Source organism: Cloeon dipterum, chromosome 1, assembly GCF_949628265.1.
Source record: "Cloeon dipterum chromosome 1, ieCloDipt1.1, whole genome shotgun sequence".
NCBI lineage: Eukaryota > Metazoa > Arthropoda > Insecta > Ephemeroptera > Baetidae > Cloeon > Cloeon dipterum.
Genome location: NC_088786.1, coordinates 6,533,342 through 6,548,296, shown reverse-complemented (window position 1 = coordinate 6,548,296; position 14,955 = coordinate 6,533,342). Strand labels below are relative to the sequence as shown.

The following is a 14,955-nucleotide window of genomic DNA, read 5'->3' as shown; positions in this document are numbered from 1 at the left end:
TAAAAAATGGTGAAAAGATGTTTGATAATATATTTTTTTAGTATCTTGTGTTCCGTTAGTCAACTTTTTCCATTCAACTACTCTAGAATTATATTTTAACGTAAACAACATCTTCCAAATTTCAATTAGGTAAAACCAGATTTTTAGGGTGTCATCTTGGTTGAAATGAATCAATAGCCAAATCGTCTTTTCTAACGTTGGTATTATGCCGCTGCGCTGGTAATATCGGAGTTGGCCTGCCTACAAGTTGTATATATACAAGTCCATGTATCTACTTTGCGCGTAGGCAGCGTCATTAGATTTCTCCTCGAAATATTTTTGCAGCGTGATACATCCTGGCTAATGCAACAGTCAAATAAAATGAAACCTTGTACTCGGAATTGCATAAAATTTGATAATTTTCAATGTTTATTTCATATAGAATTCAACTACGGCAAATCTATTGCACGAGAGAAGTGAGGATTTTTTATCATTTTCCAGCTGAATAAACGTAAGCACTACTTTTGATTTTTTTCTCAAATTTTAATACAATCCAAACAGAAATTATTGAAAATTGACAATTTGATCATTTTTCGACATTTTCTACGACCCATTTCCTAAACTGATGCTACGCAATACATATGAGAAAATTTAAATACTCCTTTTTGCTAAAATGGCAATTTTGCCAGTAGATATAGATCGTATTTCAAACATAAACAGATGTCTGAGCATGATATCAAAGTAAATTTTATCCAGAAGCTTTTTTGGTGGTGCTGCTAGATTTCTTAGTTGTTGAAGTTTTCGGGGTGGTTTTTGTGGTGGTCTTGGTTGTGGTCTTGGTGGTCGTTTTGGTGGTTGTCTTTGTGGCGGTCTTCGTGCTTGAAGGTTTAGTGGTCGTCGTGCTTGGAGATTTAGTGGACGAGGTGGTTTTTCCAGTAGAGCTAGAGGTTGGTTTAGTAGTACTTGAGGTAGTTGAGGTCTTTCCAGTGGTTACTATTGGTGTGCTAGTTGATAGTCCTGGGAACGATGTTAACAAAAAACTAAGTGTAAGATTTGTGAAAAATAATTTTCAGAGGGGCCTACCCATTCCAGTTATCGTAGATATCCAATCAAGATTTGAGCTAACTCTGATAAAGACTGTCGGATTGACGTCGTAGCAATACTGATAGCGATTATATGCGAGAATGCCTGCAATAACCCAAGATCCATTTTGGTCCTTGTAGAATAAAGAAGCGCCTTGATCATTCTGGATGAGTTAATTGATATTAAAATTTTTATCTCCGAGAATGCAAATATAAAAATATAAGTTATTTTGATCAATTTAATTTAATTAAACTGTGTAACGTCAAAATTAAAATAGGATTGAGACTGCAACTTACACCACAGAGTCCAAGGCTGGTGTTGCCTGTGCAGATTGCGGATTCAGGCAAAGTAATCCCATATTCTGCACTGAGCGTTGCAGAGCACTTAGTGTAGCTAACCCCCTGCAATTCTTCGAAATTCAGAGAGAGGTTTGTTGTAGAGCGGGCTTTCTCATCTTGTAAAAAAATATTAGACTTGAGCAGCGACATTCTAGAAATACATACAATCATAACAATTGCTCAGTGGCATAAATCCACCAACTGTCATAGGAACATTTGTAAAATCCTTCGTGGCATCATTTACAGAAGGAAGTTGTATGGGCATAATATTAACTAAATAACGAATATTAGAAAATCTATGTGAAATGCAAGTTTGTAATAGTTGAAACCTGTAAAAGTGACCGGTTGTAGCATCTTGATCAGAGCTATGTTGTGCTCATTACTCATATCATATGGCTTGTATAGCTCGTGCTCATGGCAAGTGTAATTATAATTGTCTATTATCGTTGGATAATCAATTATGTAGGTATAGTCGATGACACCCAAAATTATTAAGCTCACGTTATACCTTTTCATTAGAAACAAATTAAAATTATTAATATTTTTCTCAAAAAAAGAGTCAAATTATAAAAATCGTAAAAATAATACAAAAATCTTATGAAAGTTTTATGTATACATGTTTTCTTTACAATGAGCAGTAAAATGCAGAAGTGAGAATCCACTGATCCGATATTAACGTTCCGCTAAAATCTTGACCCATGTCAGAAACGAGGAAAGCCATCCATGGGAACTGCCCTGGTGTCGCAGTGGGATCATCAAAGACTCGATTAAGATGTATTTTGGGCAGTCCTTTTCTTGCAATATAAAAATTGAATTTTATAGTTTAAAAGATTTTAACTTTCATACCTTGAGATTTGTCAAAAGCATTGAAGACGTGTTGGAATTCGTTTCCAGCAATTCGCTTAGAATTTGCTTGTAATTTAGCATCTGAACTAGTATTTTCCACCGCGACTACCACCTTAAAATATGCTTTTGCTTGAAAAGTGAAAAAATCATTTGAAAAAATATTCACCAGAGTTGATGTCAGCATAAACAGCAGAACCAGCATCTTTCTGAACCGTAACATTATGCTTGTACGCCAGAAGTGACTGAACAACCAGCGGCTGCGAGGTTTATATGCGAGCCAAAGCATCCTCCGCGTCAGCAGCACACCTGTCTATTTTTCTGCTGTAACAGTTGAAAATTTATTGCTGCTGTCATGTTGGAACATGCCGAAAATTTCATTCTAGTTTTGAAAAAATCATTAGTCTATCAAATCCCTTACATTTAAAGACCAAAAATTTGAAATTTGTTTCAAAATTTATTCACGCGATGCTTGCCAAACAAAATGACACGTGACATCAATAATTCATGCAATTTCCATCACTGCGAAATTATGCTACGTTGGAGCTTTCATATTCCATGACAGATTCAATGTGTTGCAATAGGAGAGAGAGGACAACGGAAAAATCTAGAGCATTATAAAATTTTGATATGATGATACCTCCTGTAAATCAACAATAAGTAAAATATGAAGCGCATATTTCGAGGAATGACATGCCACACACCACTGCAATTCAAATATTTGGGAAAATAAAAAATTATTAATGAATGACGAGGCGCAGTGAATCATTTTTATGGACCGCAGAAAAATAGACAGGTGTGCTGCTGACGCGGAGGATGCTTTGGCTCGCATATAAAACCTCGCAGCCGCTGGTTGTTTAGTCACTTCTAGCGTACTAGCAAAATGTTACGGTTCAGAAATATGCTTGTTCTGCTGTTAATGCTGACATCAACTCTGGTGAATATTTTTTTTAAATTAATTTGTACATTTCAAGCTAAAATCATTTTTGAAGCTGGTAGTCACGGTGAAAACTACTATTTCAGACGCTAAATTACAAGCAGATAGAAAGCAAATTGTTGGAAGCAAATTCCAAAACGTACCTAATGCTTTTGACGTTTCTCAGCGTATGAAAGTCAATTTCATTTAAACTATAAAATTTCATCTCAATGTTACCTATTTTATAGGACTTATTAATAAGGGTCATCTTAATCGAGTCTCTGGTGAGTCAACTGCAACACTAGGACAGTTCCCATGGATGGCTTTCCTCGTTTCTGACTATGGCGATGTTTTAAGCGGATCCTTAATATCGGATCAGTGGATTCTCACTATTGCATACTACTGCTCAACGTTAAATAATATGTATATCTTTTACAACCATATTAAGCTTTCCGTAATATTTTTACAATTTGATCGAAACTTATTTATGAGAAAATTATTCATCATTTAAATTTGTTTCCTCCAAAAAGGTATAACCTGAGCTCTATAATCTTGGGTGTCGCAGACTATACCTACATTAGGCAAAATCCATCGACAATAAAAAATTATAATAACGGTTGCTACGTGCATGAGCTCTACGAACCACAAAATATAATAAATGAACACGGCATAGCTCTGATCAAGATGCTGCAACCTGTCATTTTTACAGGTATAACCTAAAATTAACTTGCATTTAACGTATAGCTATTATAATTATCGTACTTTAGTCAACATAATGCCCATACAACTTCCTTCTATATATGATGCAACGAAGGATTATACTAATGTTTCGATGACAACTCTTGGATTTATGAAAGTGAACAGTTGTTATGATTGTATGTATTTCCTAGAAATATGCTGCTTCAAGTCTTATATTTTTAATTATTTTAATAAGATAAGAAAGACCGCACATCAGCAATCATCTCTCTGAAGTACGAAGAATTGCAGGGGGTTAGCTACACGGATTGCTCTGCAAACTACAGTGTAGAATATGGGGTTAATTTGCCTGAATCCGTAATCTGCACAAGTAAGGCCAGCTTTGGACTCTGTGATGTAAGTTGTAGTCTCTATCATATTTTTTGACGTAACACAGTTTAATTAAATTAAATCAATCAAAATATCTTTCATCCTTAATGCTTTTATGGAGATAAATATTTAGTATGATTTTAATTAACTTATCCAGGGTGCTGAAGGCAATCCTTTATTCTACAAGAACAAAAATGGATCTTTGATTTTGGCGGGCATTATCTCATATAGTTCCTACTACGGTTGCAAAAGCCAAATCTTTACCCGTGTAAGTTCTAATCTGGATTGGATATCTTCGATAACTGGAATGGGTAGGCCACTATGAAAACCATTTTTGACAAATCTCTATAGTTATGCCAAAAGCGCTTCCGGGAGTATCAACTAACATACCAAAAGCAACCACATCTTCAAAGTTGACTTCAAGGATTCCTTTTGGTAATAGCTCGACCACAGGAGCACCACCATCGACCGGTACTCCATCAACTCTAAGAAGCACAACTTCTAACCAGTCGACCACTGGAAAGCCCTCAAATACCACAATTAATACTAAACCGACCTCTAGCTCTACAAGAAAAACTACCACGACCACTAAACCTTCAAGCGCGAAGACCACCACAAAGACTACAACAAAGACAACTACCAAGACGACCACCAAGACCACAACCAAGACTAGCACCAAGACCACCCTGAAAAACTCTACAACTAAAAAATCTAGCACCACCACCAAAAAAGCTTCTGGCTAAAATTTACTTTGATTTCATGCTTTGACATCTGTTAATGTTTTTTAAATACGATCTATATCTATTGGCAAAATGACCACTTTTTATCAAAAGAAGAGTATTTTATTCTATCACATACATGTATTAAGCGTATTAAGAAGCTTGCTAGGAAATGTCAAAAATGATTAAGTTGTCCATTTAAATTAATATTTTACATATTTTGAGTTTGGATTGTTATAAAATTTGAAATACGTATTATAAGGTATGCAGAGTTCTTTGTTTGTTCTCCAGAAAATTCATCAAATTAGATCCTCTCGTGCAATAGATTTGAAATGTAACGCGCGTCTAGGATGGAATGGATGTACTCAACTTTTTGCGGCAAAGCCTGATTCGAATTTCGTTGACGACAGAGAGGGTGATGATCCTGCCGAGGAAAGTTACTCGAAGAAAAATCTGCGCCCCAGGAAGACAGCTTAAAATTAAGTAACCCCTTCGCAGCACCAGTTAAGCTAAGTGAACTAAAGCTGTTACTTTGGAATGCAGAGTCTCTCAAAACAATTATTAATCTAGTTGGTGATATATATTTTCGTGCTTTTGATATTGTGGTGCTGACATAAACATTTCTACTAAATGACTTTTCAATCAACGGTTTTTATATTAAGCATATCTTTGGGGTTAAATATGATAGAGGTGTATCGATTTTTTTATATCTCAAAACTCGGCAAGCTGGTAAATTATCATAAACTAGAAAATTCTCTGATTTTAAATTTTGAAAAATTCTCAATCGTAGGCTGTCACACTCACACACGCACACGCACACACACACACAGAAGATTGATGAGGAGCGTTTTTCTCAACTTATTCAAATTGGTAAAAATATTAAACTTAAAGCAGCAAAATGCAAGGATATACATACTTTCATAATAATAGCTCACTTGCCTAGATCCACTAACTTTCAGCGGAACATTAGTAAAATCCTTCGTGGCATCATTTATACAAGGAAGTTGTACGGGCATAATGTTGACTAAAGTACGAATATTATAAAAAATTTGTTAAAAACAAGTTAATAATAGTCAATACACGTAAAAGTGACCGGTTGTAGCATCTTAATCGGAGCTATGTTGTGTTCATTTGTCATACTATAATTTTAGAAGTTCTAAATATTTTGATATTTGTAGTTTATAATTTTGAAATTTTACTATTGGAAATGAGAAGCTGTATACTGAAACTGAGTGACCGGATGATGCCTTAAGCCATGACGCTCGTTTTCACTGGCCGTTCAACGCCATCTCATCCTCTTCATTGCATGAAAAAGCTCCTAAGCTATCGTGGGGATATATCCTTCAGTTTATTCTTTCTATCAAGATTTGTGTTTATTTTTATCAGATTATCTGATCAGGCCAAAAAATTTCTGAGATATAATATTCTGCAACGTGTCTCTCAGCGGCAGCAAGCACGTTGCCTAACTTCTCTAGCTGCAGGCGCTGACGAAAATTTTACTCTGAGAGCAGTTACATTACGCAGTGCAGCCAATAACGTTAAAAATCAGTTTTTCTTGATTGCTTCGGAATTGAAATTTTTAAATCACATTGTTCTCTGTGTATTTTTAACTTAAATTGAAAATTATGGGATTGCTTTACTTTATTATTATTATTGTTTACTCTCACAATTGTCGAATAATACAATCATTGGATCGCACTTATATCCATCTTTAGGCAGAAGCTTGGGTTGTTAAATGACAGTAAATCTAGCGTGAAAAGGATTCTGAAATTGGAAAAATAGTTTTCATTCTTGACTGGTGTAGGAAAAATTTCATAGCTTGCTCTCTGGTAATAAATAGGCCAAATTTAAACTCAAAAATCAAATTTAATATCTTAAAACAAGAAGTTCAATGTATTTTTAAAAATATTATTTTTTATTTCTACAACAATTGAATCATTTTGCACGTCATACTGTTCGTTGCTTAACTTCTATCACGTACGCAATCTGTAACATGATGTGGCCAACTCGTGCAGCATGGTGATGAATAGATCTTTATCAACGGAAATTTATAGCTGCAACTGTCGTTCAAATTTAAAACGTCATGCTCCACTTTCTGCATCAACTTGACAGCAAAATTACATGACATCATAACAAATTTGATGTGCGCTAGTTTTCTCTTTAGTCCCAATAGTTATCACTATGGTGGGTGATTTCAAATAAAATGAAACCTTTTGGATTTAGGGTGTATACATTCTTTCGATCTTCAATAATTTTTCAAAATATTCAACAAAGGCAAATTGATTCAAAGAGAGAAGTGAGAATCTAATGTGATGACTTTCTTGCGGAATAAACTAAGCATTTCTAATACTTTTAAAAATTTTATTCCAATCCAGACACAAATTTATTTAAAATATTATTTTTAAAACACAGTTAAATCATTTTTTGACATGCGTCCTTCGAATTATTTCAATACTGAGATGCCTCTTTAAGTGATACGGTATTAAGGTAAATCCTCTTTTTATTGCTAAAGGGGAAATTTTGCCAAGATCGATCGTATTTCAAAGATTAACAGATATCAAAGCATGAAATCAAAGTAAATTTTAGCCAGAAGCTTTTTTAGTGGTGCTGCTAGATTTCTTAGATGTTGAGGTTTTCGGGGTGGTTTTAGTGGTGGTCTTGGTTGTGGTCTTGGTGGTCCTCTTAGTGGTTGTTTTGGTGGTTGTCTTTGTGGTGGTCTTCAGACTTGATGGTTTAAAGGTCATCGTGCTTGATGGTTTCGTGGTCGTGGTTGTTTTTTCAGTAGAGGTAGAGGTTGGTTTAGTAGTAATTGTGGTAGTTGAGGGCTTTCCAGTGGTCGACTGATTAGAAGTGGTCGATGGTGAGCCACCTGTGGTCGAGGTATTACCAGAATGAGTCCCTGAAGTTGATCCTTCGGGCACTTCTGAGAAAGTGGTTGCTATTGGTGTGCTAGTTGATACTCCTGGGAGTGCTTTTGACATAAATCTAAGTGTAAGATTTAAGAAAATAATTTTTTATTTTGTCCTACACATTCCAGTTTTCGTATAAATCCAATCAAGATTAGAGCTAACGCGGGTAAAGACTGTCGGAATGCCGTCCTTGCAATAGTTGTAGGGGTAAGATGCAATAATGCCCGCAATAACCCAATATCCATTTTGGTTCTTGTAGAATAAAGGAGCGCCTTGAGCACCCTGGATGAGTTAATTGATATGAAAGCAATAAATATATAAATTATTTTGTTCAATTTAATTTAATTAGAAACTATGTGAGTCAAAATTAGCATCAGCAGATTGACACTGCAACTTACAACACTACAGAGTCCGAAGCTGGAGTGGCCTGTGCAGATTGCGGATTCAGTCAAAGAAAGCGCATAATTTGCCATGAGGTTTGCAGAGCACTCCGCGTAGGTAACCCCCTGCAATTCTTCGTAATTCAGAGAGAAGGAATATGACGTGCTGTATGTATTTACTTATTAAAGATATAAATATAAATTAGACTTGAAGCAGCTAAATTCTATAGCATACATACAAACATAACAATAGCTCTCTTTCCTATATCCACTAACTGTCATCGAAATATTAGTAAAATCCTTCGTGGCATCATTTACAGAAGGTAGTTGTATGGGCATAATATTGGCTAAAGAATGAATATTAGAAAATTTGAAATGCATATTTATAATAGTTGATACTTGTAAAAGTAACAGGCTTTAGCATCTTAATCAGAGCTATGTTGTGTCCTTTCGTATCATTATATGGTTCGTATAGCTCGTGCACGTAGCAAGTGTAATTATAATTGTCTATAATAGTTGGATTTTCCACATAGTAGGTATAGTCGCCGACGACACCCAAGATTATAGTGCTCAGGTTGTACCTTTTAAGGGGAAAAATAAAAATTATGAATGATTTGCTTATAGAAATCTAATCGGTAAAATTATTAATAAAAATTGTAGGGTTGTGAATGAAATACATATTATTTTACTTTGAGCAGAAGAATGCAGAAGTGAGAATCCACTGATCCGATATTAAGGTTCCGCTAAAAACTTCATTGTGGTCAGCAACGATGAAAACCATCCATGGGAACTGCCCTGGTGTTGCAGTGAGCTTACCAAAGACTCGATTGAGTTGGTTCATATCAGTAAGTCCTTTAAAATGGAAAATATATAAATCAAAATTTTTTGTGTAAATGAAATTTTCTTTCATACGCTCAGCAACGTCAAAAGTATTGAGAACGTTTTGGAACTTGCTTCCAGCAGTTTGCGTATTATCCGCTTGTAATTTAGCATCTGAACTAGTAGTTTCCACCGTGACTACCAACTTCAAAATTGATTTTTGCTTTAAATTTACAACATAAATTAAAAATAAATATTCACCTGAGTTGATGTCAGCATGAACAGCAGAACCAGCATCTTTCTGAACCGTAACATTTTACTTGTACGCTAAAAGTGAGTGGACAACCAGCGGCAGCGAGGTTTTATATGCGAATCAGAGTATCCTCCGTGTCAGCAGCACACCTGTATATTTTTCTGCGTCCCATGACAATTATTTACTGACTCGTCATTCACTAGATTGTATCTGTATCTCGCATTCTGGTTGCTTCTGTCGCGGTCACTGAAGATAAATTATCTAGGCAGTGAGAACCAATAGAGAAACCTCATGAAAATGTATTCCGTCAAAAGTTAGAAAGTAGAAGGAATATGTTGTTTATAGCTCAAATATTATTTTGAATGCAGCAATGAACATAGTATTTAATTTATGCTTTTTTCTGGAACGTTCAGTCAAAGTCATCCCCTGAGTATGATTGTCGTTAGTAATAATCTGCTGTGGTGCTGCAACTTACGATATAGTGTAAGAATTAATCTGCATATTCTCCTTCATCTGTGTTCGACGTCAGAAATCATCAGTTTGATTTATATCAGTTGAAAAATTATGGCAGCTGTCATACATGTCGCAACATGCTAAAAATTTCATTCATTGTTGCAAAACATGTAATCGTTCAACCCATAAAATCTAGGACACAAAATTGGAAATTTGTTTCTTAATTTATTCACGTGATTCTCGCAAAACAAAACAACGCTTGGCCGAATTCATTCATGCAACTTCCATCACTGCGAAATTATGCCTACGTTGGAGCTTTCATATTTTAGGGCAGAGTCCATATGTTGCAATAGGAAAGAGATGACGAAGTAAAAATCTAGAGCATATAACATTTTGCAATGATTCTAGGCAGAAGCAGAGTGATTTTTCCACGTAGCTCGCAGCACCGGTGATAACAGGAAATGAGCTTTTGATGGCTCGGCATTGATGTTGCTCGGCAGATGTCATGAAACCGTTGTCTGCGGTCCGAGCCGGCGAAAACCGCCTCGAACCCTCGAAGCTCGGGGAGGGGGGGACGCTACTTGGGGGTTTCACGTGCCAGTCAGTGATTGGAAAAATACAGTGTGGGGGCGAATAATGCGCCAAAATTATTTAAGTTTGACAGTGCTCGCATATAAGGATACATAAAGAGAGGCAAATTTTATACATGAAACGGTGTGGTTAGCGGCGTGAATGAGGCCGAGTGGAATTCATACACAGCATTTCTTATTTATGTGTTTTTATAACGTATTGGAACAATTTAAGGACTAATAAAATCAAGCATAAAAGTAAAAAATAACATTTTGGAAAAAATTGAATTTTAATTTATTTAGATTTTAACTTTTCTTCTTACGTCAAACGGTGCGTTCTCTTTAATATAGGTGGAAATAGTGGAATTGAACAACATATAAGTGGTTCTTTAATTCAAGGTGCACTCGATGTTAATAGTTGATCACCAGCAATTCTGAGTAATTAAAAAGAAGTTGCTAGAGTATTGATTATCATTATCATCTGAAGTGAGAAATAAAAAACTATTAAAGGCGAGCAAATAATGCTAATTTGGGTTTTTCATACATAGTACATCAGAATGCGCAAACTGTCATCAAAGAACCAGTAAAATCCTTATTGGAGTCATAGACGGAGGAGAGTTTGATGGGCTTGACTGTATCTAGAGGTAAATTTTAGAATGGTGCTGTCTTTCAGCTCAATTTTAAAGCATTTATACCAGTGAACGTGATAGGCGCGGGAAATTTGAAGAGACCGATATTGTTAGATTCTGGGTTGGATTGAATGGAACATTATACAACTCGTGCACAATGACAAGGTACTTTTCGTTCAAATAAATTGGTTAAATTGACAGTGGAAATGTTGTTATAGTAAACGTAAAAACCTCGGTGCGGGTTGGCGAAAAGATGGCCACGATTGGGACCAAGCTCCTCTACGGCCACTCAGGCACCATGTTATCCATTTGGCGGTGTTATTGGGACCTGGGACCCATTACGCTCACGTGAAGTGTGGAGCAAAAGTTAAAAAATTCAATTTTGTTATTTTCTCAACTTGGCTGAAACCAGTATTGGAGGTGAAATCCTCATCTTTTCAAACGTTGGCATAATATGCCGCATTGCTGGAAATGATGGAGTTGGCCAGCATGAGAGTTTTATATATACGAGTCCATATCCGATATGCTCGTGAGCAGCCCCATTAGATTTCTCCTCGAATTATTTTGCAGCGTGGTATATCCTGACTGCTGCCACTACAGTAAAAAAATAAAACCTTTGATTCAGGGTGCATAAAATCTGACGATTTTCAATAATTTTAAAATGTTCTACAATAGCAAATCTATTGCACGAAAGAAGCGAGGTTCTAATTTAATGACTTCCCTGCAGAAAATATTAATATGCACCATACTCTTTTATATTTTTATTTTCAAATTTTAGTTCATGAAAACAATATTAAATCAATTTTGGACTATTCCTTCGAATTATTTGTACACTGATACTTATTTTAATGCATATATAATAAAGTAAATCCTCTTTGTTTTCGCCAAAGTGGACATTTTACCAAGATAGATCGTATTTCAAAAATTATCAGATGTCAAATCATAAAATCAAAGTTAATTTTAGCCAGAAGCTTTTTTGGTGGTACTGCTAGATTTCTTAATTGTTGAGGTTTTCGGGTTGGTTTTTGTGGTGGTCTTAGTGGTGGTCTTCGTGGTGGTTTTGGTTGTGGTCTTAGTTGTCGTCTTGGTGGTTGTCTTTGTGGTGGTCTTCAGACTTGATGGTTTAAAGGTTGTCGTGCTTGTAGGTTTAGTTGTCGTGGTGGTTTTTGCAGTAAAGCTAGAGGTTGGTTTAGTAGTAATTGTGGTAGTTAAAGGCTTTCCAGTGGTTGCTTTTGGTGTGCTAGTTGATCCTCCTGGGAGCGGTTTCGGCATTAATCTAATTGTAAGATTTGCGAAAAATAATTTATACCCATTCCAGTTATCGCAGATATCCAATCAAGATTAGAGCTAACACGGGTAAAGACTGATGGATGCCTGTCATAGCAAAGGTTGAAGGGATAAGATGCGATAATGCCCTCAATAACCCAATATCCATTTAAATTCTTGTAGAATAAAGGAGCGCCTTCAACACCCTAGAAGATTTAATTAATATACAGTATATATATATATATCCATGAAAGCATTAAAGATTAAAGTAATTTAGACCGTTTTCATTTAATTAAACTGTTACGTCAAAATAAAAATAAGATTGAGACAACTTACAAAACCACAGATTCCAACGCTGTTGGAGTCTGTACAGATTGCGGATTCAGGCAAATAAGACGTCGCAGAATTTGCACTGAAGTTTGCAGAGCACTCCATGTAGTTAATCCCTTGCAATTCTTCGTACACCAGTGAGAAGATTGATGAATCGCGTTTTTTCTCAACTTATCAAATTAAATAAAAATATTAAAATTGAAGCAACAAATTTCTAGAATATACATACTTTCATAACAAGCGCTATCTTGCCTAAATCCACTAACTGTCATCGAAACTTTAGTAAAATCCTTCGTGGCATCATTTACAGAAGGAAGTTGTATGGGCATAATGTTGACTAAAGTACGAATGTTAGAAAATTTGATGTTAAATGAAAGTTTATAGTAGTTTATACCTGTAAAGGTTACAGGTTGCAGCATCTTGATCAGAGCTATGTTATGATCAGTTGCCAAATCCATTTCATCGTAAAGCTCGTGCACGTAGCAAGTATAATTGTAATTTATCGTTAGATAATTTTCTAAATAGTAGGTAAAGTCGGCGACACCCAAAATTATAAAGCTCAGTTTAAACCTATACAGGGGAAACATTATAATTATCAATTATTCTGTGATAAAAAACGTATTTGTCTGATTAAAATTTTTTACAGAAATCTTTTGTTTGTGAAAGATATTATAAATATTTTTACATTGAGCAGAGGTATGCAGAAGTGAGAATCCACTGGTCCGATATTAAGGCTCCGCTTAAAAATTGAGCAGGGTCAGCAATGATGAAAGCCATCCATGGGAACTGCCCTGGTGTTGCAGTGGAATTACCAACGACTCGATTACGTTGGTTCATATCAGTAAGTCCTTTAAAATGGAAAATACATTATCAATTTTTTTGTGTAAAAGAAATTTTCTATTATACGCTCAGCGACGTCAAAAGTATTGAGAACGTTCCGGAATTTGTATCCGGCCATTTGCTTATTATCCACTTGTAATTTAGCATCTGAACTAGTGGTTTCCACCGTGACTACCAACTTCAAAATTGATTTTTGCTTTAAATTTACATCATAAATTAAAAATAAATATTCACCTGAGTTGATGTCAGCATGAACAGCAGAACCAGCATCTTTCTGAACCGTAACATTTTACTTGTACGCTAAAAGTGAGTGGACAACCAGCGGCAGCGAGGTTTTATATGCGAATCAGAGTATCCTCCGTGTCAGCAGCACACCTGTATATTTTTCTGCGTCCCATGACAATTATTTACTGACTCGTCATTCACTAGATTGTATCTGTATCTCGCATTCTGGTTGCTTCTGTCGCGGTCACTGAAGATAAATTATCTAGGCAGTGAGAACCAATAGAGAAACCTCATGAAAATGTATTCCGTCAAAAGTTAGAAAGTAGAAGGAATATGTTGTTCATAGCTCAAATATTATTTTGAATGCAGCAATCAACATATTATTCAATTTTTTCTGGAACGTTCAGTCAAAGTCATCCCCTGAGTATGATTGTCATTAGTAATAATCTGCTGTGGTGCTGCAACTTACGATATAGTGTAAGAATTAATCTGCATATTCTTCTTCATCTGTGTTCGACGTCAGAAATCATCAGTTTGATTTATATCAGTTGAAAAATTATGGCAGCTGTCATACATGTCGCAACATGCTAAAAATTTCATTCATTGTTGCAAAATATGTAATCGTTCAACCCATAAAATCTAGGACACAAAATTGGAAATTTGTTTCTTAATTTATTCACGTGATTCTCGCAAAACAAAACATCGCTTGGCCGAATTCATTCATGCAACTTCCATCACTGCGAAATTATGCCTACGTTGGAGCTTTCATATTTTAGGGCAGAGTCCATGTGTTGCAATACGAAAGAGATGACGAAGTAAAAATCTAGAGCATATAATATTTTGCAATGATTCTAGGCAGAAGCAGAGTGATTTTTCCACGTAGCTCGCAGCACCGGTGATAACAGGAAATGAGCTTTTGAACAGCTTTTGATGATTGTTTCAAAATTTATCTGCATACTAGCTAGGAATAGTTCATAAACTTAAAATATTTTCTCGTACCTTCAAGATATTTTTCAATTTATGATTACTTTAAAACAATGATGTTTTAAATTTCAGTATCTTCTAAAATATATGATTTTCATTGTTTATATTTTTTACATTTTACTTTCAGAAATGAGATGCAGTATACTCAACGCGGACGAAAATTAGGCTCCTAGAGCATTTACACAAGCAGCGGCCAACGCTAAAAAGAATATAAGTTTGCTTTATTGTTTCCGAATATAAATTTTTAAATCACATTGTCCTGCGTGTATTTTTAACATACATTAATTGCAAACTATAGGATTGCTACTTTGTTATTATTTATTATTTTTGTTTTTCTCATTTTTTTATTCTCAAA

The 14,955-nt window shown here is 35.3% G+C and overlaps 3 protein-coding genes and 1 long non-coding RNA gene across 4 annotated transcripts; 1 reads left to right on the top strand and 3 right to left on the bottom strand.

Annotated features, from left to right (window-relative positions):
* Positions 1 to 474: 474 nt before the first annotated feature.
* Positions 475 to 2,472, bottom strand: LOC135948374 (transmembrane protease serine 9-like). Its single transcript, XM_065497603.1, has 8 exons — positions 2,413 to 2,472; positions 2,247 to 2,358; positions 2,030 to 2,189; positions 1,730 to 1,908; positions 1,566 to 1,673; positions 1,359 to 1,516; positions 1,063 to 1,225; positions 475 to 996 (listed from the first exon to the last, which is right to left on the bottom strand). Exons 1-8 carry the CDS (start codon positions 2,464 to 2,466, stop codon positions 728 to 730), a joined length of 1,203 nt encoding a protein of 400 aa, XP_065353675.1. The 5' UTR covers positions 2,467 to 2,472; the 3' UTR covers positions 475 to 727.
* Positions 2,473 to 3,121: 649 nt separating this feature from the next.
* Positions 3,122 to 5,667, top strand: LOC135934095 (uncharacterized). The gene is made up of 8 exons (XR_010574065.1): positions 3,122 to 3,180; positions 3,236 to 3,347; positions 3,408 to 3,582; positions 3,690 to 3,868; positions 3,927 to 4,034; positions 4,094 to 4,251; positions 4,382 to 4,535; positions 4,588 to 5,667. It is a non-coding gene; the product is annotated as an uncharacterized LOC135934095 (long non-coding RNA).
* Positions 5,668 to 7,280: 1,613 nt separating this feature from the next.
* LOC135948454 (chymotrypsin-like elastase family member 2A) lies at positions 7,281 to 9,418 on the bottom strand. Its single transcript, XM_065497748.1, has 8 exons — positions 9,313 to 9,418; positions 9,145 to 9,256; positions 8,922 to 9,084; positions 8,632 to 8,813; positions 8,472 to 8,579; positions 8,251 to 8,411; positions 7,972 to 8,134; positions 7,281 to 7,914 (listed from the first exon to the last, which is right to left on the bottom strand). The coding sequence occupies exons 1-8, from the start codon at positions 9,364 to 9,366 to the stop codon at positions 7,526 to 7,528; spliced, it is 1,332 nt and encodes a 443-aa protein (XP_065353820.1). The 5' UTR covers positions 9,367 to 9,418; the 3' UTR covers positions 7,281 to 7,525.
* Positions 9,419 to 11,718: 2,300 nt separating this feature from the next.
* LOC135948593 (transmembrane protease serine 9-like) lies at positions 11,719 to 13,801 on the bottom strand. The gene is made up of 8 exons (XM_065497948.1): positions 13,626 to 13,801; positions 13,458 to 13,569; positions 13,237 to 13,399; positions 12,946 to 13,121; positions 12,781 to 12,888; positions 12,558 to 12,721; positions 12,265 to 12,427; positions 11,719 to 12,208 (listed from the first exon to the last, which is right to left on the bottom strand). The coding sequence occupies exons 1-8, from the start codon at positions 13,677 to 13,679 to the stop codon at positions 11,916 to 11,918; spliced, it is 1,233 nt and encodes a 410-aa protein (XP_065354020.1). The 5' UTR covers positions 13,680 to 13,801; the 3' UTR covers positions 11,719 to 11,915.
* Between the last annotated feature and the right edge of the window lie 1,154 nt (positions 13,802 to 14,955).